This window comes from Furipterus horrens, unplaced genomic scaffold (genome assembly GCF_987537825.1).
Source record: "Furipterus horrens unplaced genomic scaffold, mFurHor1.1.pri manual_scaffold_2, whole genome shotgun sequence".
Taxonomy (NCBI): domain Eukaryota; kingdom Metazoa; phylum Chordata; class Mammalia; order Chiroptera; family Furipteridae; genus Furipterus; species Furipterus horrens.
In genome coordinates this window covers 38,190,233-38,211,685 of record NW_028327172.1, presented here as the reverse complement: position 1 = coordinate 38,211,685, position 21,453 = coordinate 38,190,233, and the positions used below count along the sequence as shown (strand labels likewise).

The 21,453-nt window shown below is 46.9% G+C and overlaps 1 protein-coding gene across 1 annotated transcript in view; it reads right to left on the bottom strand.

Moving 5' to 3' along the window:
• Positions 1 to 21,453, bottom strand: part of GALNT18 (polypeptide N-acetylgalactosaminyltransferase 18) — a 162,995-nt gene that overhangs the window by 25,928 nt on the left and 115,614 nt on the right. The window contains exon 9 of the mRNA XM_090267276.1: positions 16,946 to 17,041. Within this exon, the coding sequence (XP_090123402.1) occupies positions 16,946 to 17,041 (96 nt within the window). The remainder of the gene's footprint in view (positions 1 to 16,945; positions 17,042 to 21,453) is intronic.

The following is a 21,453-nucleotide window of genomic DNA, read 5'->3' as shown; positions in this document are numbered from 1 at the left end:
CAAGGGGACTGAGAAATACATACCAAGGGGACTTGACCTGGTGGGGGTAGAGGGAAGGGGGTTGATTCAAGAAAGACTGATTCTGGATCTAAACTGCCTAATTCAAGTCTCCACCATCAATTCATTTACTGTGTGACTGTATACAGTTACTTGGCTGTTCATTCTCTCAATTTCCTCTCCTGTTAAAAAAAAAAAAAGCTGGAGACAACAATGGTACCCACCACATAGGGTAGTCAGGGAATTATATGGACTTAGTGCTGGCTAGTGTTAGCATTAGTAGTGTTCCTTTAACACTGGCACTCCCCCGTAGGTTCCCCAAGGGTAGGGACCATGCCTTGCTCACTAATGTATCTCCACTATCTAGCCGGCTGCTTGACTTTTACATGTACTTATAACATATTGGTTGATTACATGAATGTGTTAACAAATTATACCAGGGACACTGAACTTGAGCTCAGAAATCCATCTGGGCACTCTCCCTGGTACCTGTTTCATATCTCTTACTCTAAGACTCCTCTAACCTTCTATCAGCCCAAGGTTTGGACCAGTATCTTTGACAACACCCTCCATAGAGTCCTGGGGTAATAGCTGGGATAGAATAAGATTCTCTCTGCAGCACAAGGTTCTCAATATTTACCCCAAGGACACAGTCTGTGCCAGGCCTAACCCTTACCTGGCCCCCGTGAGCAAGGAGGGGGCTCAGTCTCTTGTGGGCACATCACTACTGTTACTCTGCCCTGAATTAAGAATTTAGAATGTTCCCAAGGAGAGAGGGTGTGTGTGTGTGTTTGCTTAACAGAGATTTTATCATATGGCCAAATGGGGATCTGGACTCACCAGCAATCTCAGTGATCAGAAAGATGGAGGGGAGAGCAGGGCAGTAAAACCTACAGGTTAAGATCCAGCAGGGAGAAGTTAGCCCAGAAAAATAGACTTCGTGTGGATGAAATACTGGTGCCTGATTTTAACTTGTAAATATAAACCTCTTTATTTTGCCTGTTCCAAAACCACCTCTAACTACATCTCCCTCTTCCCTGGGAAGAGTCTAACTGCTTCCCTGGGGAAAGAAGGCCCAGCTCCTGTCTTCACGGGATGTTGTGGACGTCTGCGAGCTATGCCAGATGGACTGCACTACGGCGGAGAGAGCCTTAGAAAACTAAGGCCGTTCTTGGTAGGGATTCCTCTTCTTGCCGTTACCACAAGGAAGGTGTTCAATGACTATTTTGGGGTGAATAATGAACGAATGAATGAGTGAAAAAAATGAAATAATACAAAATGAACATAACAGGGTATAAAAATAGTCACAGATTTTCCCCACCCTTGCATGCGAACCACTTTGCAATGTCACTTTGTAGCTCCTCCTTTCAAAGGAGCCTATTTTCTGTCCTGTGAGGCTGGGCTTGGCCATCTGACTTGTCCAACGGCACAGTTTCCATAGCAAATGTGACATAAGCGGAGACTGAAAGCACTCACGCAGCAGCACTTGGCACTCCTTGCTGCTCTCAGACACCCCTCCCCTGGTCCCCGCCGTGTGAAGCAGCCTGCGCGGGCCTGCTGGACGGTGACGGTGACGCCCAGAGGTTCTCTCACTCTGGCTGACAGATGGCTTCCAGAAGTGAGCCCAAGTAGCTGACAAGCAGTTGGCTAGACATGCCGGAGGGGCCCAGCTGAGAACAGCAGAAGAAAGGGCCGGCCCAGCCTAGTCCAAATTGCTGACCTACAGAATAGTGAGCTAAATAAATGGATAAATAAATAAGTCGCTAAATTTTGGGACAGTTCAGCATGGAGCTAACGTGTGCTGTTGCAGGTGGCTAATTTCACAGGTGTGTTTGTAAAGTAGATGGCACAGACTGCAGGTACTTCAGCAAGCTGCTGTTCCTTTTTTCCTCTTCTGATTGAAAAAAATAACTAATTATAATAATGATAATATTTCCCATTTGATGAGCTCTTTCTAAATGTTGGGGATGCTAACTACTTCACAAATACACTTATTTAATCCTCAAAATAACTCTGGGTAAGTGGGGTAATGTGCTCTGCACTTCTAGGTGAGGAAACAGAATTAGCTAGATGGGAATGAATGGATAGCAAGTGGAACCCAAGTCACTGGCTCCCAACCCAGCTCCCACCCATTACAATATCTTGCTTCTTTCTCAAGAAAGAACAGATTCCATCCCGTCTACCTACACTCCTACTGCTGAAAAGCTCTTTGCACTCTGCTTTTACTCCACATATCTTGTGATTCCAGGTGCAACTCCTCCTCCAGGAAGGCTTCCCTGACCTCTCAATGTCACCATGACCCAGCCTGCTTTTCTCCTCTGCAGCTGGACTCGGTTCCCTTCCTCTGGCAGAGTGGAGTCTCCACCAAGCCCTGCTGATCCTGGACTGAATGCAGTGTGACGTGTGAGGACAAAACGAGCTTTGGAAGTGGTTGCTTTGTCCTGAGCACAAAAGCTGGGCACCAAGGGTGGCTGCAGTGGCCACAACACAAAGAGATGCGGTTCCCCCAACCAGATTCTGCCACCCCTTTTCTCCTAACCCCCCTGTCCCCATGGCGTCTAAGTATGTACATATGATTTAATTTCTGTTGTCTTTACAGGGCTTTCTCGTCCTCTCTAAACTGATATGCTCTCTTCTTTCCCTGGTTTATCGTCCTTTGTTTGCCCTCCCTCACGAGTGTTCTGAAACTGCCTATCAAACTCACAGTGTCTTTCAAGGACAGCCCTTTCTAACCAGAAGGGACTCCTCCTGTCACTACCAAAGTGGCTCTTCCTGGGGGACACTGCCACTTCTGCGTGCTTTTGCATCTGCCGGTTCTGCCGTCAGGGACACAGACTGGAGCTGACACTCCTCTCCCTACAGCAATCCTACTACCCCTCAGCTCCACCTTCCCTGTATACAAATATCTCCTCCTGGTTGAGCAAAAAGGAAAAAGGACTCCTGGACACGGACAACAGTGTGGTGATTGCAGGGGGTGGTGGACGGTATAAGGGGACTAAATGGTAATGGAAAAAAAAATTAAATTTAAATAAAGATCTCCTCCTTAAGCCTCTGATGGCAGACACCAGCACGCTCTGCCCACTTTGTTCTCACCATGTGTGTCCTGGACACTCTGCCACATCCATCAAGGCCATGGGCATCAGGCTCACAGCTTCCTCTACATTCCACTGGGCAATACTTCAGGGTCTCAGACAATGAACGAGCCAACCTGCACCGCGGCCTCTGTTCCAGGGAGAGCCCCTTGTCATCCACCTTAGCCACCCAGACCCAAGCCCTAGCTCTTCATGCCTGGAACTGCTGCACCCCTGAAATCTCATCCTCCATTCCCTGCTTTCACCCAATGACCTATTAGTCTTGATTGCTCACTCCTTTACTTAACGAACGCCTGCTCATCAACTGGATGGAGACCTTTGGAATAATAACCTTTATTCCTTTCCTCTCACACGTTCATCTCCTCCTGGAATCTCCATGTCCCTAGAAATTCCTTCAACTACCCCCTTGCCAGCACCTTCACGTCTGTAATTGTTTATTCTTTTTGCCTTGGACACCCTGTAAATCTCACCTCCACAGCCTCACTCACTTTCTCCATACCAGTTCCCCGGATGTTGGGTGCTAACCAAGAAATTCACAGAACTGGGCAAGTGAGACCCACCACAGACTCCTGGTCTTTAACTTTAACTGGGCCCCTCCACACCACCTTCTTTCAGCCGCGTGGCCAGTGAGCCAATTCCTCTTAGAAGGCTTCTAAAGCTTCTCCACTCTCTAACATAATCAGATTCTTCAGACTTTGCCTGCAAGACAGCCTAGAGGTTCCTCCCTCCATCCTGTCCTCAGGCCTCAGAGGCAGAAGGTCGTCCTCTCCTGCAGTCCAGGGCCGAGCCCATTGACCTCAGACCCCATCCTCACCTGTCCTTGCTCTGTCCTCATTCCCAGAATGTTGCTTCATTCTCTCCTCATATATTTGACCTGCTTCTCCACTGACTACTTTCTCTCAGCTTCAAAACATGCTCCCTTATTGCTTTCCTTAAAAAGCAAATCAGGATACATATTTTCTCTCAATTCCACACCCTTTTGCTAGCCAGCCCCTTCCTCTGTCCCTTTGTAGTGAATTCTGGGGAAGTGGAGTCTACACTCGCTGACTTCGCCTCCTCACTCACTTCCCTGGACGAAGGCGTTCTTGCTACCATGTCCTCCTGGGCATCCCACAGCCACCACATATACTGTGGGGGATGAAACACTCCTGTGTCATCAAGTGTCCTCATTGCCAGGGTCAGGTACCAGGGCGAAACTTGCCGCCCTAGAGCCCCGCAGAGGAACGGAGAGGATGAACACGGGCTCAGTCCATTTTGTGAGCATCACTTAAAAGGCTTTAATTTCCCATGAATTTCCTCATTCCTTTATTCAACACACATTTACTAAGCATCTATAACGCCTCAGGCAAATATGATCAAATATGATTGAGTGACTTCTGAACAGCCTAGAATATTCCAAGGAGCTAAAGATACTGCAGAGAAGTATATGTGTTTTGTAGCTCAGTTCTATAAGAATTAAGACCAGCAAGTCTCTTTTTCCTGCAGAAAAAAATGTTACAAAATTTTCCTTTTGAAGCGTGTCCTTCCTCCTGAGCCAACCTCCCCCCACCACATGTATCCCTGCATTTGATAGTGTATGTCTGAGCAAGGAAAAAAGTAAAATAAAGTTGTTCTGGTGATTGATTTAGAGGGCCCGGCTCTGCTAAAATTTCCGGTGTAACACAGTGCTAACCTCAAGGACTCCACTAAAGCTCTATGCTGGCAGGACCAACGTGCAACAAGAAAGATTTCAGAAAAAGCAGCTAGGACAAAGGCAGTCTGGTGACAATGTAGTTAGTTGGGAAAATAAAATCTAAGAATCCATTTGTGCCTGTGATATATACTGAACACATCCACTCAGGAACTTTCTTGAAATAAACAAGCATATCTTTAAGCTGCCCTGATATAAACACTATTCAGAGTCCCCACTCAGTGCCACCAACCATTCCCAAATCCCAGAGCCAGTTCCTTACACTCCTTCTTTGTCACCTTCTCAGCTAGGAGTGGTACCACCTCCTCCGGCACCTCTGGAAATGCATGGGGATGTCTGGGTCCCGCATTGACACTACTGCTGGTCAGGATCCAGGGATGCAATACACCCTGCATTGCGTAGGACAGTCCCACACAGTGAAGACCTGCCCCACCTAAAATACCACTGATGCCCTACTAAGAAACCACAGCAAGGGGCAGTGAATGATGCAGCCCACTTCTTGAGGGTCTGTACTTCGTGCAAAGGGCAGCAGAGCACTCACACAGACTATGAGGAAACCTCTCCACTTCCTTCTCCAAGTAGATAAAAGAGGAAGTCCCTCGGCGGAGAGGGGTGTGCGTGTGTGCTGTACCTGTGCTATTCAAGAGCGGACTCCCTCCTGAGACAGAATGCTTACAACTTATACTCTGTCACTGGCTCGAGCTCTTGCTCTGGGCTTTTCAGGATGCAGTTCTTCAAGACCGTCTTGAGTGGAGAGTGAATTACAGGAAGCTCCAAGGTGGGTGTGGGAGGCAGTATCTGTCAAGGTGGCTCTGCCATTAGGAGAACCCTTGGAGTCTGGGGAATCTCTCTTACTTGGGAGTTGAGTCAAATGAAAGGGCAGGCCAGCTTCTGTGTGCCAGCAAGTCTTGGTGGCAGGAGAGGCCTCAATGGAAGGAGGTGTCTCCCCACTCCCGCACAATGCCCATAGCCTCTGGCCCTCATCAATCAAGACAAACGGCCAGGATCTAGCTCCCATCCTTGTGCGGGAGGGCACATCTCCCAAGCTCCCATCCCTGGGTCTCCAGGGGAAAAGATACTGGGTCTAAAGGAAGAGGTACAGGTCCCACCAGATCTTACCTTGATTAATAATAAACACTACCAACAAAGTAAGAACAATGTCAATATACTGGTTGAGGACTTACTGTGTGGCAGGCATAGGGCTAAGAACCCCATGTATTTCTCCATTTAATCCTCCCCAGACCTCTATCAGATGGATGATGTTAACTCCATTTCACAGATGGGAAATCAGGCTTCAGGTTAAGGCTGCTCAGTGGCAAAGCCGGTGTGTGTGAGCAGATTGCTAGGGTGTCTTTGTCAGGAAGACGACCTTCATTTACTCAAAACCTCACCAACTTGATGAACAGATCCATTTACCAACCAGAGTGCATGAGTGCCTGCTCCCAGCCAGGCAGTGTGCTGGGCACATTGTACACTGGAGAGCAAAGCAACATGCCTGCTCTCAAGGAACTTAAGATCTTGCGGTGAAGAGATGCCATTATTACCAACTATACAAATTCCACATAACCAGCAAATGTGAGTATAATTACATTGATACATCCACTGCAAGATCTGTGATGCGGGATTCAGGTGCAGAGATTTACGAATAACAGTGAGAGCGCCTTCCATGGGTTGGTCAGGAAAGACTGCCCCAGGAAGTGGCCTTAGGCTGAGACCTGAAGTGGGGAAAATGGGGGCCTTTGGATCTGATGCACTGGCCCTGGAATGCTGAGATGAGATGTCTTCCAATGGGGAGATGATTGCCCCCAGTTTCTGGTGGGAAGAGGGGACCCCAAAGGCAAGAGGCACGTGGGACCGCCCTCCTGAGTCAGGGAGAGCTGAGAGAGCTGACGCCCTGTGTTCTGTGTCCTAGCCCAGGGTGGGTGGGAAGGGCAGTGTCAATCGGGGAGTCTTTTCAGATTTTCTGCAGCCCAGTCTCTGGAACCTACCATAAGGTCTTCCAGGGAGAGAATTGTACATTAGATTGTTTTCCTTTAGACCCTAAGAAGAAGAGCATGCCTGGCGGTTGGATAAATCAGCTACTCCCTCCCTCGCCCTCTCCTGCAGCCTTCATTTATCCAGCAAGGGTGCTCTGATGCCTCCTAGATGCCAAGCCTTCATCACGTCCCACTGTGGGGGCTGCCTGTCTGTCTTGAGTCCAGGGAATGTCCTGGGAGCAGAGGCCAAACACTGAATGAAACAAGGAGGCAGTCCTGAGTCATGGCTCTGAGCGTGGGCTCTGTAGTCAGGAAACCCGGATCTCCCACTTGGTAATTTGTGGCCCTGAGGCCCAGTTTTCTCCCCTGTACAAGTGGGGTAGGAGCAGCACCTACTTCCCAGGGCTGCTGAGAGTATTCACTGAGATTATACAGGCAAAGAGGGATGCTTAAATGTAAGCTGTTGTTAGTATTATTACCTTTCGGCAGACTAGCGAGCTCTCAAATAATGTTGAGAGACTTCCCTGATTAGAACAAGACACTAACATCACTGAGCCCTGTTCTCTGCCAGGCTTGGTGTGAGGCACACACGAGCTCATCACTTTGTTTAAATCTCAGCACCATGCCATTTTTTCTGACCAGGAAGCTAGAGAGGTGAAGTGACTCGTCAGAGAGCAGGGTGAAGGTGAGATCTAAATTCAGCTCCTCTGACGTTGGCTCAGGGACCTGTTCCCACGTCCGGAGAAGCCTGAGAAGCAAAGCTCTCAAAAGGATGGCGGGTGCAGGCGAGAGGCTCAGCCTCCCTCTGCGCCGTGAGAGGAACCGTTTTCCTCCACGTTGTCCACTGCGGTGCTGCTAATGACGGCTGCTTCTCAGCCTGTGGGAGCGTAATAAAAGTCATGCAAAACTCGCAGTTTAGCGCTCTAATTGAAGAGTTTGGACGTGAAGAACATATCATGTGGAATGAATAACAAATCAAACAGCTCCTATTTTTAGCAGTGAAGCTGAGGGAACAACCATGAGTTCACCATCCCTCCGTGAAGGATAAGGTTGCCACTTCGGCACCAATGTCTGTGTGCCCAACACACCCGTCCACCCTCCCTGGGCATCTGCACCCCATGCGGGGCTGGTATGTCGGGGCCACTGGCTCTGCTCCATGGGCTGCTACCAAAAGAAATGTGGAAGTGGGGTGCTTTCCAAAAGCTGGGTGAGAAATCGGCTGGGTGCTCCCCTCATCCAGAGCTGGACCAGCGCCAGGCTGATGACCACAGGCAGGCTCAGTGGGTGTCTATGATGGCGAGGGAGCCCCGCCCTGTGGAAGCAGCCAGGATCTGAAGAAGGCAGTGCTGGGAGAGAAAGCACCTTTCCTCACTCAAGCCCCTGCTCTGCCCGCGAGAGGATGTTGTGGGGTGACACGGTTACACCTCCCGTACCACCATGTTCCAGGCACCGTGGGTCTGCCTCCACCTCATATTAGGAGTGGGGACTTGGGTACACCTTTATGTCTCTGAGCCAACATCTTTACAGTGGGAATAAGCTGACAATGTGGTTTTAAATTGAAGTGAATTGACATAGGGGAGGTGTCTAGGGAGACTGACTGACACAATAATTATATATAAACACACATATCTCTTATATAAGCATAATGTATATTAGTAAACAAAAAATAATATAGTTAAGTAACATATACTATGAAGTGCATTTTGTTTTAAATTACACATGTTTAAGGTACAGAGAAGTGAAGTACCCTATCCCAAGTGACGCAGCTAACACGTGGCAGAGCAGGGAGTCACACCCAGGCAGCCCACAGGGGCCCAGCACAGGCTGGTTCATGTTCTCTCCATGGGGCTGCAGGGAAGGAGCAAGACTGCAGGCTTCTGTAACGAAACAGCTCGTTCACTCATCAACTACCGACAAGCAGACAGTGAGGAGTTCCTGAGCCCTGGGACACAGGCAGGCAGCAGTAGGCACCTGGTCTCCATGGATGCCTCAGAGAGCTGTAAGGATGAAGGGATCCTCTTTAGTCCTGGGGATCCTGGGCTGGGGAGGGGGAGGCATGACTGCAGGTGTCAGCCCTAGTCACCCCAGCCGTGAGTACCTCTCTTGTTCACCCTTGGGGAGGCTGCCCTTAGGTGTGACATAGCAATACCTACCATCACGTCTAGGCACTGGGCCAAGTGTTGTCACTTACACACCATCGGAGGCCTCACAGTAATGCAGTGAAGTGTATACTGCTGTCCTGAATTTGCAGATTAAAGCAGAACTGGGCATTAGCTAGATCCCAGCCATGCCTGACGCCAAGCTTGTGAGTGCACTGTCACTGCCTTGGGCCCTCTGGAGCAAGAATACCCCTCGAAACAACCAGCCTGCACTGTGGATGTGGAAATGCCACAGGGAGGAGCTGAGGGACTGCTGCCCGCTGCACCACCCAGAGGCACCACTCGCTGCACCCTACAAAATGACGGCTCCTGGGATGAGGTGAGGTGGCTAGAGCCCAGAAGCCAATGAACAGAGAGAGTCAAATACCTCTATCTGGACCAGGCCCCAAATAATGTAGGGCTGATGGTGACCAGAGAAATTTTCAGGTCTGGTGGAAGCTCCCCTCAAAACTGTAACCCATTAGGGAGGGCCCTGCTCTAACATTCATCCATGGGCACCTGGGCAATACAACCGCACACAAGGAGTTGTGGGGGGCACACTTTCACCCCATCAGAGTCAAGCAGTAAGTGCAGGGAAGTTTTACAAAACTCACGGCCCCTCAGTGCCTGGTACTCCAATTCATTTAGCAAGAAAAGTCACAGCGAAGCAAAGAAATCTCCCAAAGGTCACAGAGGAGTGGCCGACGATTTAAATTCTTGGCTCACAAAATAAAACCTTTCTGCTTGTCTCTGAGATGTTACTTGAAAGATCTGGGGGTTCAAGCACAATCCATGAGAAGCCTCTCATGTTCCATGCACTACCATCGGGTAACTGCCAAGCAGGGAGGGATGGTGGCATCATTGTGACCCCGTGTGTGATTGGCAGTTTCTAGAAAAGTAGCACACAGAGAAATAAGCAAGTTTGTTCATTCATTTCTCTCTCTGTCTCTGTCTCTGTCCCTCTGTATGAATAGATGAATAGCCAAGTAAGAACTTTAACAGATGAAAAAGAAATTCCAAAAAGCAAAGGTACCAAAGTTCATTACAATTCCATACTTATCTTATTCTTATTAAACACACTACCTGATCTAACATGGGGATTCAGCTCTGGGTAAAAATAGAACTCTTCTTTCAACTCAACTCTAATCTTTATACCTTGAGTTAAAAAGTTCTTCCTGAAGCATAAATGTGGCAGCTTCAGTATTTTAAAAGCTGTAGAAGGAATTAAAGTCCCTTTCATCTTCCTTCTTCTACAGCCAAGAATTTCCCTTCCCATAGGAAAAATTTTCCCTGGGTCTTTTATAGTCTAGAAGATTTAGGCAGAAAGAATGAGAGGAGGCCGCAGCCACTGTCCTGTCCCGCAGACTCTCCTTTGAGGGGCTAATGACAAGGTGGTTTGGGGCAGTAGGTTTCGAGTGGCTGCACTATATGAACTGTAATGATTTATTAACAAGTGCCTGCCTCCTTCCCTAGATTGGGACGCCTCCAGCTCAGGGATCTGGGCAAAGCTGCCTTTGTCTAGCATAATTCTTGGCTTTAAATACTACTCAACGCATGTTTCTTGAATGAGCAAAGGAATGAATGAGTGAGTGAGTGACTGAATAAGTAAAGAGTCTGTGGGGAGACCCTATTGTTGTATTTTGCCCAGCAGAAGAAATTTTCCAAGCTGTTATACTAATTAGGACTAATATTCTCAGTTATTTTGAGAATTGCTTGAAATTTGCTGCTAATTTAAATAAAATGGTTCTATTTACTCATTAATTAATTAGCATGCTTCCCAGCAGCTTCCCCTCACTAATTTGGTTAGCTACACCATGCTTTCTCCTGCCCAGGGCCTTCCCTGAGACCCGGGCATATCACGACTATAACAGAGTGAACTTTTTAAACAAACTTTAAGCAGAATTTCTCAAAGGGTTTAAACACAAATGAGAACCCAGCCTCACTTTCTAGCTCAAGGTGTCTTTGGGACCCTAATGTCTTTGGGCTCTGCTGTCAGCCATGTGATAAGTTGCTCTAGAAAAACAAACAAACAAACATTCTTACCCCTAGACCAAATCAGTTCTTCAGGGGAAATGAAACTTTCTAAAATATGAGGACTTCCTAAAAGACAAGCTATCATATGTTTAATGAATAAAACTGGAGGAGAAACTAAAAGTCAAAATACAGCCATCCTTCCTAGTCCTTTCTTTGCCAGTAACTTGTCGTGTGACCTCAGGTAAGTTAATTCACATCCCCAGAGGCCATCTCCTTGTTTTCTTGCCTGTCAGAGGTGGAACTGATTTAGAAACTCTCCAAAGTCATGGTCACACAGAAAACCCTAACTTCCCACATGCCCTACAGTCAGGCAGGGCCATGTGACCAACTCTGGCCAAAGGCATGGGAGAGGAAGTCATATGTAGCACTTTTCAGTCAAGGCATGAAAGTCAGGTTTCCAGCCACCTTCTTCTCCCATGGGGGTGTTGTGCATTGAATTGTGTATCTCAAAAATTCCTGTGTTGAAGTCCTAAGCCCCAGCACCTCCAAATGTGACCTTATTTGAAAATAGAATTGTTGTAGGTGTCATTAGCTAAGTTAGGGTGAGGTCATATAGGCACAGGGTGAGCTCGTAATCCAATATGACAGGCATCCTTATGAAAAGGATGAATTTGGACACAGTTGTGTGCACAGGGAAAACAGCACCGTGTGAAGTTCGCATGATGCTGCCCGCAAGCCAAGGAACTACCAGGAGCTCAGAGAGGGGAACACATCCTTCCCTAGTGCCTCTAGAGGGAGCATGACACTACTCATGCCTTGGCCTCATGTTCTTGGCCTTCTAGCCTCCGGCACTGTGGGATAATACATCTCTCTTGATCAAGCCACCAAATCTGTGGTCCTTTGTTACTTAAAGCTGTCCTTGGAAACAATTTAGGGGATGGATGAACTCTGGCCAAGAACATACAGCGCATCTCCAGGATGACCCAGTCCTCTTTGGCTCTCCCAGCTCACTGGACAGGACAGATTCAACAAGTTCCTGTCAGAGCAGAGTCCCTATACCACCCTGTTCTGGGAAATGTGTCTGCTCTGAGGCTGGTTTAAAGCAACCTTACCTCTGGGCAGTGACAGCTGTGCCCCTCAGCTATGAGCCTGGTGGGAGAGGGCGACAGAACCCAGTGTTCCCTGTGTAGCCCAGGTACATGAGGGTGCTGTGGCTTTGAGGAACGAGGAAGGGGACCGAGTCTTTAAGGCTTGCTATAGCTGAGATCAAGAAGCTGATTTACAAAGCTTCAAGGGAAGGCAGTTCCCAGTATTCCCGGCAAGCACAGGACAAACTCACAGATTCCCAGGCCAAGTGAATTTCAGAACAAAAGAATTCAAGGTAAGCAGATTGTCAGAGTTGGCAGAGTTGGGCCTGGAGATGGCCAGTCCAGCTTCCTCATTTGCAGATAAGAAGACAGGTCCAGACAAAACTAATCAGTGGTACTGGAGATTAGGATTGTTGTTAGCTTTGGGGAGAGGTATTGACCAAGAGGAGGAAGGAGGAGACCCAGTGGGATGAGGGCTTCACATGGGTGGTAACTGTACAGTGTCTACAAATATAGAAACTCATTGAGCTGTACACTGTGTACTTTATAGTAAAATTATACCTCAATAAAAGTAAAACAAAATGAAGGCCCAGAGACAGTTAAGGGGACATCACAAGTGTGCTGTAAGATCAAGCCTAGGACTCAGGTTTCCTGATGCCCAGTTCACTCCCAATTCCCCTACTCTGCTGTAGTTTTGCTGCCATTGGAACTCAGTGATGCCTATCTGTGGGTAGGCTTTGACCAGCGAAGAAACCCATGGAACATGGCACATAAGGTCAAGGAAAGTCAGTCCAGTGTGGTTTGGAGCTAGAACCTTGAGGGTATTAAAACTGAGCAAGGCTAAATGAGCACTACTATTATTATCATTATAGCAATACCAATAGCTAACATTTATTGAGTGCTTACTATATGCCAGGCACTATTTTAAATACCTTAGATGTATTAAATCTTTACAACAACCTTTATGGTATGTACCATTATTAATCCATATTTTACAATAAGAAAATAGGCCCAGATTTGAAATCCTGCCCAAGGTTATACAACTAAAGAGCATCAAAGCTGACATCTGAAATCAGACAATATAGCTCCAGGGTCCATGTTCTTAACCATAACACAGACTGTGCCACATTGAACCGTCTGCAGTTGGCAGACTAGCAGCCTCTGCTCAGGCAGACTCCCACCATGTCACAGAGGAAACACCCAACATCTGTCCAGTGGTTCACATAAGCACCAACCTTGCAGATTTCCACAGAGATTTGTTAAAAGCAGTTTCACCCATTGCTTCCTGAATCATAAGTATTAAAAAGCAGAAAGGGAATTTACAAAAAGATCAGACTACTTGCGACCTGGTCACCTTGGGCCACACTTAAGAACAAGGTGGGATGTTCTGAGCTAAAAATTTAGGTGCCCCACTACATTAACAATCAGAGAAATGCAAATTAAAATCACAATGTGATACCACTGCATACTCATTACAATGCCTATAATTTTAAATAACAGATAATACCAAATGTTGGCAAGGTTGTAGAGCAACCAGTACTCTAATATATGGCTGTTGGGAGTAAAAATTGATACAACTAATTTGGAAAAGTGTTTGAAGTATATTAATTGGATGTGGCTGTCATTAATTGGCTTAAATAACAGAAATTTATTTTCACATGGTTTTGGGAAGTCCAAGATCAAGGTGCTGGCCCATTTAGTTCCTGGTGAGAGCTCGCCTCCTAGCTTGCTAATGATCAATTTCTTACTGTGTCCTCACATGGCAGAGAGAGACAGTGAAAACGATCTTAAAGGATTACGGCTCCACCTCTGGACCTTATATATCCTAAATTACTTCCTTGCTCCCAATACAGTGAGGATTAGTGAGCACTTCAACATACAAATTTGGGAGTGACAGGATTCAGTCCATAACATTCTGCTTCTGGCCATTCACCCCCGCAACTTCATTTCCTTTTCCCATGCAAAATACATTCATTTCATCCCAATAGCCCCCAAAGTTTTAACTCATTCCAACATCAACTCTAAAGTCTAAGGTCCAAATAACTTCTAAGTTAGATAGGCATGAGAGTCAAGGTATGATTTATCTAGAGGCAAAACTTTTTTTCATCTAAGAACCTATAAAATCTGACATGTTATGTGTTTCCAAGATATGATGGGGGGACAGGCATTGGATAGATACTCACATTCTAAAAGGGAGAAACTAGAAGGACTACAGGGCTGATGGTTCCCCAGCAAACCCCAAACCCAGCAAGGCAAATTCCATGAGATCTTAAGGCTCAAGAAGAATCCTCTTTGGCTCAGTGCTCTGACCTCCAGGCCCAGTGCAGTGGCAGAATCACCCCATGGCTCTACAGGGCTGCCTGCCCTGTTGGCTCTCTAGGGTGGTCCTGCCTTGGCTTCTCACTGCTTTGGTACCACCCAGAGGCACCTGGCAGGGTCATCCTGGCCCAGTGAAACCCAAGAGGCAGGCCCATCCTTGGAGGAAGCTGCCTTGGGCCTGCATGGGGGTGGAGGTCCTGACAATCTCCAAATTGCCTTCAGTGCCATTCCTCCCTTTCCTTCAGGAGTAGTGCCTGCTCACAATGGAATAGCACTATGGTCCCATCTTGTAGACAACAGGAAGTCCAACAGACTTCCTTCATCCTGTCTCACTTTCTCTTTAGTTCAAACTGGCAGTATTTCTGCTGGTATACAGTATTCCCTCACTTATCATGGGTATTACATTCTAGACGCCCCCATGATAGGTGAAAACCCATGAAGTAGGAACCTTACATTTATTTTAGTATTTATATATATTTTAAGGCTTTATAAACCATTCTCACACACTTATAAACTGTTCCCAGTCCCTTATTAACCTTTTCCATACTTTTATAAACACTACTTCTGTTCTTAAACATACTCTACACTCTTAAACCTACGTAACTTTAACAACATACATATACAGAACCACAGAATCCCAGGATATAGTGAAAAATCCGCAATAAATAATTAAATATAATATTTTAAAAAATCCTGCGATACAGTGAGGCGCGATAAGTGAACCACAATATAGAGAGGGACTACTAGTCCCCTCTCTATCTCTGGCTTCTGTTGCTGAGGTGGCTGATTAATTCTATGAGTCCCACCCATGATCTCTTAGTCAAATGACTGTTCAGTCACATTTCTAGTGTTCTCTTCAGAACAAGCTTTCTCATTTTTTTTGCAATATGGGTAGGCTGAGAATTTTCCAAATTTTCAAGTTAAGGTTAAATGAAGATATAAGGGTAGAGCCCTGATCTGAGAGGATTAGCGTCCTTTTAAGAAGACACACCAGAGACCTCACTTATTCTCTTGCTGTCCTGGCCCTGTGAGAAGGTGACTATCTGCAAGCCAGAGAGATCTCACCAAAAACCAGATCAGCTGGCACTTTAATCTCAGACTTGCCAGCCTCCAGAACTATGAAAAAAATCAGTTTCTGTTTGAGCCACCCAGCCTGTTTTGTTATAGCAGCCCTAGCAGATTAATGTAAGCAGTGTCTGTAAAAGTGAACATGTGTCAACCCTGTGACTCAGGGATCCAACTCCAAGGTATAAATACAAAAGAAATTATTGTATATGTGCATCAAAAGACATGAACAAAGATGATCACTGCAGCAGTATTTGTAATACTCCTGACTGGCAATAGCCCATGTGTCCAACAGCAATAGAATATATAGTGAGTATGGCATATCCATGAAATAAATTACTACATAGTAATAAAAATGAACAAATAACAACTCCATTTAACAGCATAGATGTGCTTTATAAACATGCTGATGATAGAAAGAAGCCAACATGAGAAAGCATACCCTATGATTCTATTTACATAAAATTCAAAATCAAGCAACAATGCCCTTTTTCGTGATCTGGGTGCCAATTACAGGAGTATTTTTGCTCTGAAAATTTATTAATCTGTATATTTTAATTGTGTATTTTCTGTACATTATGTTATATGTCAGTGCAAGGTTTACATAAAAATAGTCACTCATTATCAAGGTCACACCATTATAAGAATGAAGACTGAGTTGCGAGGCTGTGCGGTGTGGGGACAGCATGATATGCTGATTTGCAACTGACCAGTCAGTGATGTCACAGCAGCCCAGCACCAGAACAAACGAAGTGGTGGAGATAACAGTGGACAATAGCTGGGGAGTCTCAGCATAGTATGTCGGGTGGCACACACCTCATAATATCTTTCAGTTGTGTGTTTAGGACGGTAACAACTCTTTGAAACGCTAACTTATAATTGCACAAATATATATACATATCTTCTATACTAAAATTTGTTTTTAATCATTGTGAACTTCTGGGGGTAAGATAAGTAAACTGAAAATTTTGTCAAGTCAGAACAGGTTAGTCTATGGCATTCTTGGTTGATGATTGTCCATCGCACTTCGTTGAACAAACCATTTCTCTTGCCCGTGTCCTTGACATCCTCTTAGGGTCTACGAAGCCCAGCGTATAAAATGGGGTGAGGGGGCTGGTTATAGGATAACTTAATTTTCTGGGAGCTGCTCTTCAGTTCCCACCAGGAGAATGTCATAGTGCTAGAAAGGGTCTTATGGCTATAAATATGAGCCCCAGCTGTGGTCTACTGAAGGACAGAGCCCGAAGGCTGTGAACTGGAACTCTGAAGGGACGCTCAGGCATCAGGGAGTTTGGGAGAAGGGCGTGGCTGCCAGAACCAGGACTGTGGCTTACCCATAGGATTCCCAGAGGGGCAGGTGTTCCTCTTTAGAAAGTTACCGCCTTCCTTGCTCTCCACATTGGAAGATCCTGGCATTTTAGCATCTGCTCCCCTATCCCCCAGCCTCCTTCCAGGCAGGACCCTCCTTTCTTGCTCATGAGGACACTTCCTAATGAAAATCCCCTGAGGCCCCTGGGCCCAGGGTAGCCATGACAGAGTTTAACTATCTTCCCCACACCAGACGCACAAGTGCACACCCCGGGGCCAGAGCTCTCAGAGAACTCACCTGGGGTGTCATTCCATGGCAGATATACACGATGGGAACGTTCTCTGTGTCTGGACCCTGATCAAGACACAAATCAGTCTTCACAGAGTTCTGCAGCTGAACAGCAGGGCAGGGGCGGCCACACCAAAGAGAAAGGAACAGAAATACAAATGCATTACATCAGGAGAAATGAGCTTTCCACTGAGACAGGCTCCATGTCCATTATCAGCCTGAGGCCCCTTGAATACTAAGGTGCTAAGATTAAGACCAGCCTCTTGGAAGGAGAAGCATTCACAGGTTAAACAGCAAGGGGCGGGGGGAGGGTCTGGGAGCTGAGTAAGTCTAGATACACATGCACACGCACACACAAGATGGTGCTAGGCATCTCACCTCTCCATTTCCACAGGAGTGGCACAACAGACTTCAGAGGTTCCCCTTGAGGGGTGGGGGAAGTGGGCAACATAGTAGCTGTTTTGGGGGCCTGGGTCCAGGCTCTCTTTGCTTCCTACAGATCCAGCAGTGGTTGGCCACGCCCCACTAGAGGCTCAGTTGATGGAGTTCTCCACAGTCGGGGGGTTGGCAGGTGAATAAGAGAGAAGAGGGCCAGGGTGGGAGCAAGAGAAGGAAGGGGTAATGTTTGCCCTCACTTACTGGCATAAGACAATCAACAGAACACATGTGGCCACTAGAATTATAAGGCCATTTAGATTGGGGGTGGGGGATCTCTTGGCCCATGGGCAAGCAGAGAAATCCAGTTGAGATCAAGGAGGAGGTGAAGCATGAGGTGGATAGAATTAGAGAGAAGAGAGATCACCCTGTCCCTGTTCTGGTTTTAGTGGCTTCCCAGCTCAAGTGCCCATGTCCAGCTGTACTTCAGTTCCTGTGTCCATGAGACTTTGTGGTATCTTTACCCACCTGAACTTGAGCTAGCTTAAATAGCTTTTCTTAGCAGTCAAAGAACTCTGTTTAGAACAAGAAGCTGGGAATCAAAATCCAGGGGGCCCTGGCTGGTGTGGCTAAGTTGGTTGAGGCATTGACCCATAACCAAAACGTTGCATATTCAATTCCCAGTGATGGGTCATAACTAGGTTGCATGTATAATCCCAAGTCCAGGTGCATATAGGAGGCAACCAATCAAAGCTTCCCTCTCACAACGATCCTCTCTCCCTTCCTCTCTCTCTGGAAGCAATGAAAAAATGTCCTTGGGTAAGGATTAAATTTTTTTTTTTTTAAATGCAGGGGGATACCAGAGCAATAGACCATAGTTGGGTCATCTGTTGGGGAAAGCCAGCAACAGGCCATGGCTGAGTAGTCCTGATGGATTGTGGCAGGAGCTCAGGGACTCCAATTAAGGGATGTGAAATGGAACAGACAACCAGGGGAACACTTGTGGTCTATGCATATCCTGTTCTTGACAGGGGAAAAGGAACAGAGTCAAAGTCTTTTATCTTGAGCTTCCTTTCCTTTACTGGGTGATAGCAGCTCCATCTCAAATTTGTGGGTTAGAGGTTCTGAAGAAATATGAGCATGTGCTAGCTCCCTAGGCAGGGCCCCAGAAGCATCTACGTAGCCAATCCTCTATGATAAACCAACTACTTGGCTGGCCTGTGTGGGAGTAGCATATGCAAACACTCTGGACTTCTCCTGCAGCCCATGAATGGGTGGGTGGCACAGCTGAAGCCTGGCACTGTAACCATTAGTGAGATGTGCTAACTGCTCCTGCAAAGAGAAAGGTCCAGAGACCTCTGATGTCAGACTTGGTTTTTGCAGGGATCTCCAAGTCAGACTCTCAGTGAGGCTGTGGGTCTTTGATAAAGCCCACCTTGGCTGTGTCATCACTCTCCCATTAAGCAGGTTGTCCACTGACACAGTTGGGAGAGAGAATGGAATGGGTTCCTGGCTCCAGCTGTGGGGTCTTGGACAAAGCACCATAACTCCCGCTTGTCTGTTTTCTTCTCTATCAAGTAGAGGTAATAGCACTGACCCCATAGGGCTCTTATGGACCTGAAAAGAAACAATATCTACAAGAACTTAGCTCAGGGCCTGGCAAATAGCAAATGTGCAAAAATTGTTAGCTGCTATTATTACTGCTGTAACTTCCTAAAAGCCATTCAGGGAAACCAGCTTTTGTGACTGCATCTATGGGCTGGGTACCACTGAAGTGTGTTCCATGCGTTATCCCACTTAATCCTCAAAATAACCTAGCCAGGCTGGTAATATTATCTCTTTCAAGGATGAAGCACATGTGGGACAGCCAGAAGCTCTGCCTCACCTCTCTGTCTGCAATGCTATTTATTCCCACTGCATAGATGCTCTGCCTTGGCCTTCTCTCACCTGACTAAATCTTCTTCTTCCTTTGGTTCTCAGCTTCTCTGTCACTCTGGGAGTCTTTCCTACCCAAATCTGTGTGCAAGCCCACTGCTCTATGCTTCTCCAGCACTTCCACTTCTCTTATTGTACACTTAGTACACTGTATTCTGCTTGCTTCCTCACTTTCCTATCTCCTCTATTAGTAAGTCACCAGACTAGGTCTATCTTTCTCATGGGCCAGCTCTGGTACATAGTAGACAGTAAATACATGTGGGATGAATAAATGGGTGAATGAATAAAATGAACAAATGAAAGGCATTCCCAAATGAATGGCATCCCCAAACGAATGGCATCAAGTTGGACAAGTGGCAGAGCTGGAGTCTGCTTGTCTCCCAAGTCCAGGGTCTTTCTATCATGTAAAAGGCGACAATCCTGAGACTGGAAAGATGCTGCATGAAATGGCATAACTAGAACCTTTAAGGTTTTGTAAATTGTCCAGGTGACATAATGATTAAGCAGCAAAGCTAACATTCAGAAGCCGGATGTGTCTGTTTCCAGATGCTACTCCATCTCTACTGTCAGCACCAGAGTTGGAAGTAATCCAAAGCCACTCTGTCTCCCAGACATGGAGCTCAATGATCCACGGGAAACCCATGCCTACAGGACAGGTCCACAGCCTGCAGCCTGCAGGAGTCATTAATGGGACCTATTAGTGGATTAATGGACTGGTTTATACAGACTTGACACTGGCCCAACTGACAGTCTCAGGGGGTTATTTGACCTGAGCAAGGTAGTGTAGGCATGGGTGGGAAGGGAAAACAAGAAACTGTCTGAGAAGACATCTGACCTCTCCATTTAAGAGTAAAAACGACCAGGAAGACTGTTTCAGCACCAGCAACTCCTCTTGCTCTAGCTGCTGCACTCTGCTTTGCCCATCTTCACCCCATCGCTCTCACTGAGGGTTCATTATGCTCCCTGACAATCAAGTGCACCTCTGCTCGTGTCAGAGCCGAGCATGTGGAGGAGGCAGGAATTGGGGGGAGGCTGGCAGGACCCTAAACAATGGCCGGCAGAGGCACATGCAGGGGTCAGAGACCTCCATCAGCCCCAGGGACTGGGTGTGGTCGTGAAAATGCTCCACAGTCAACCTGCTACATGTGACTGTAAGAGGGCACACCTTTGCTTGGAAAACAAGGATGCCTCTGGCCAACACCCCGAACTGCAACGGCCACATGCACACACCTGCACTATTACTGCTTTCCCTGAATCTTTGGCTGAATTTGGCTAATACTGTTTGGCTACCGCTGACAGATTGGTGAGAACATGAATCCAGCAGCTTGCCCTGGCTCATGGAGGTTTGGGGCCAATAGTTTCTCTGGAGCCCCATTAGCTTAACTGCCCTTTTTGGACTGGGTCCAACAATGGCCAAGTGGCACAGACAACTTGGTATGCGCAGTGTCGGGGCACCAGTAGCAACTGTGTCCTCAGAATGGTTCTTGAGGGGTCGTAGGTGGGGTTAATGGGCCCCTCACAGGCAAATGTGTTTCCATGGTGACGACAGGATCTTGAGTCTCAGGTAATTGCTGGGTAGCACCAGCTGAGGAGTTTTCAGACATCGCAATTATACCAACCTGAGAAGTGGAGAGGCAAGAGGCCACTGGGCCATTCTCTGAGGACATGTCAACTGTGTCATGGGGACTCTTGTGGGAGGATATGACCCCTTTCTATAGGCTATCTCCAGGGAGGAGGGGTTCCTGGGATCTCAGCTCTGTTTCCGTTAGAATCCAAGGATGTTAGAGTTGGGAGGCCTACAGAGCACACTGAGGCCGATTCTTGTACAAGGATTCTTCGCCTCCCAGGCAGAGGCTGAGCCCAACATGTTCCTGCGGAGACAGGCCTCAAGCTCCGTTCTGACCACTAAGGAAGAGGCCTCAGTTCTCTTTTAACTTTTCATCCTGGTACATCAAAAATGTCTGAGGGAACTGAAGTGACATCAACAGCTGATGTTTTACACTCAGTGTCACTATTGATTACCTGTGTACATATGGGCAAGTCACTTTGCCTCTCTGCTTTCTCATCTGGAACACGGGGTGAAGCAGGTAGCCCCAGGGGCTAGTTTTGAGGGTGTAACTCTCAGTAGAAAAACTTTGTGTGTTTGTTCAATCAGCAAAAATCAAGTAAGATATCCCCAAATCAATCAGATATCTTTTAAAATGCCA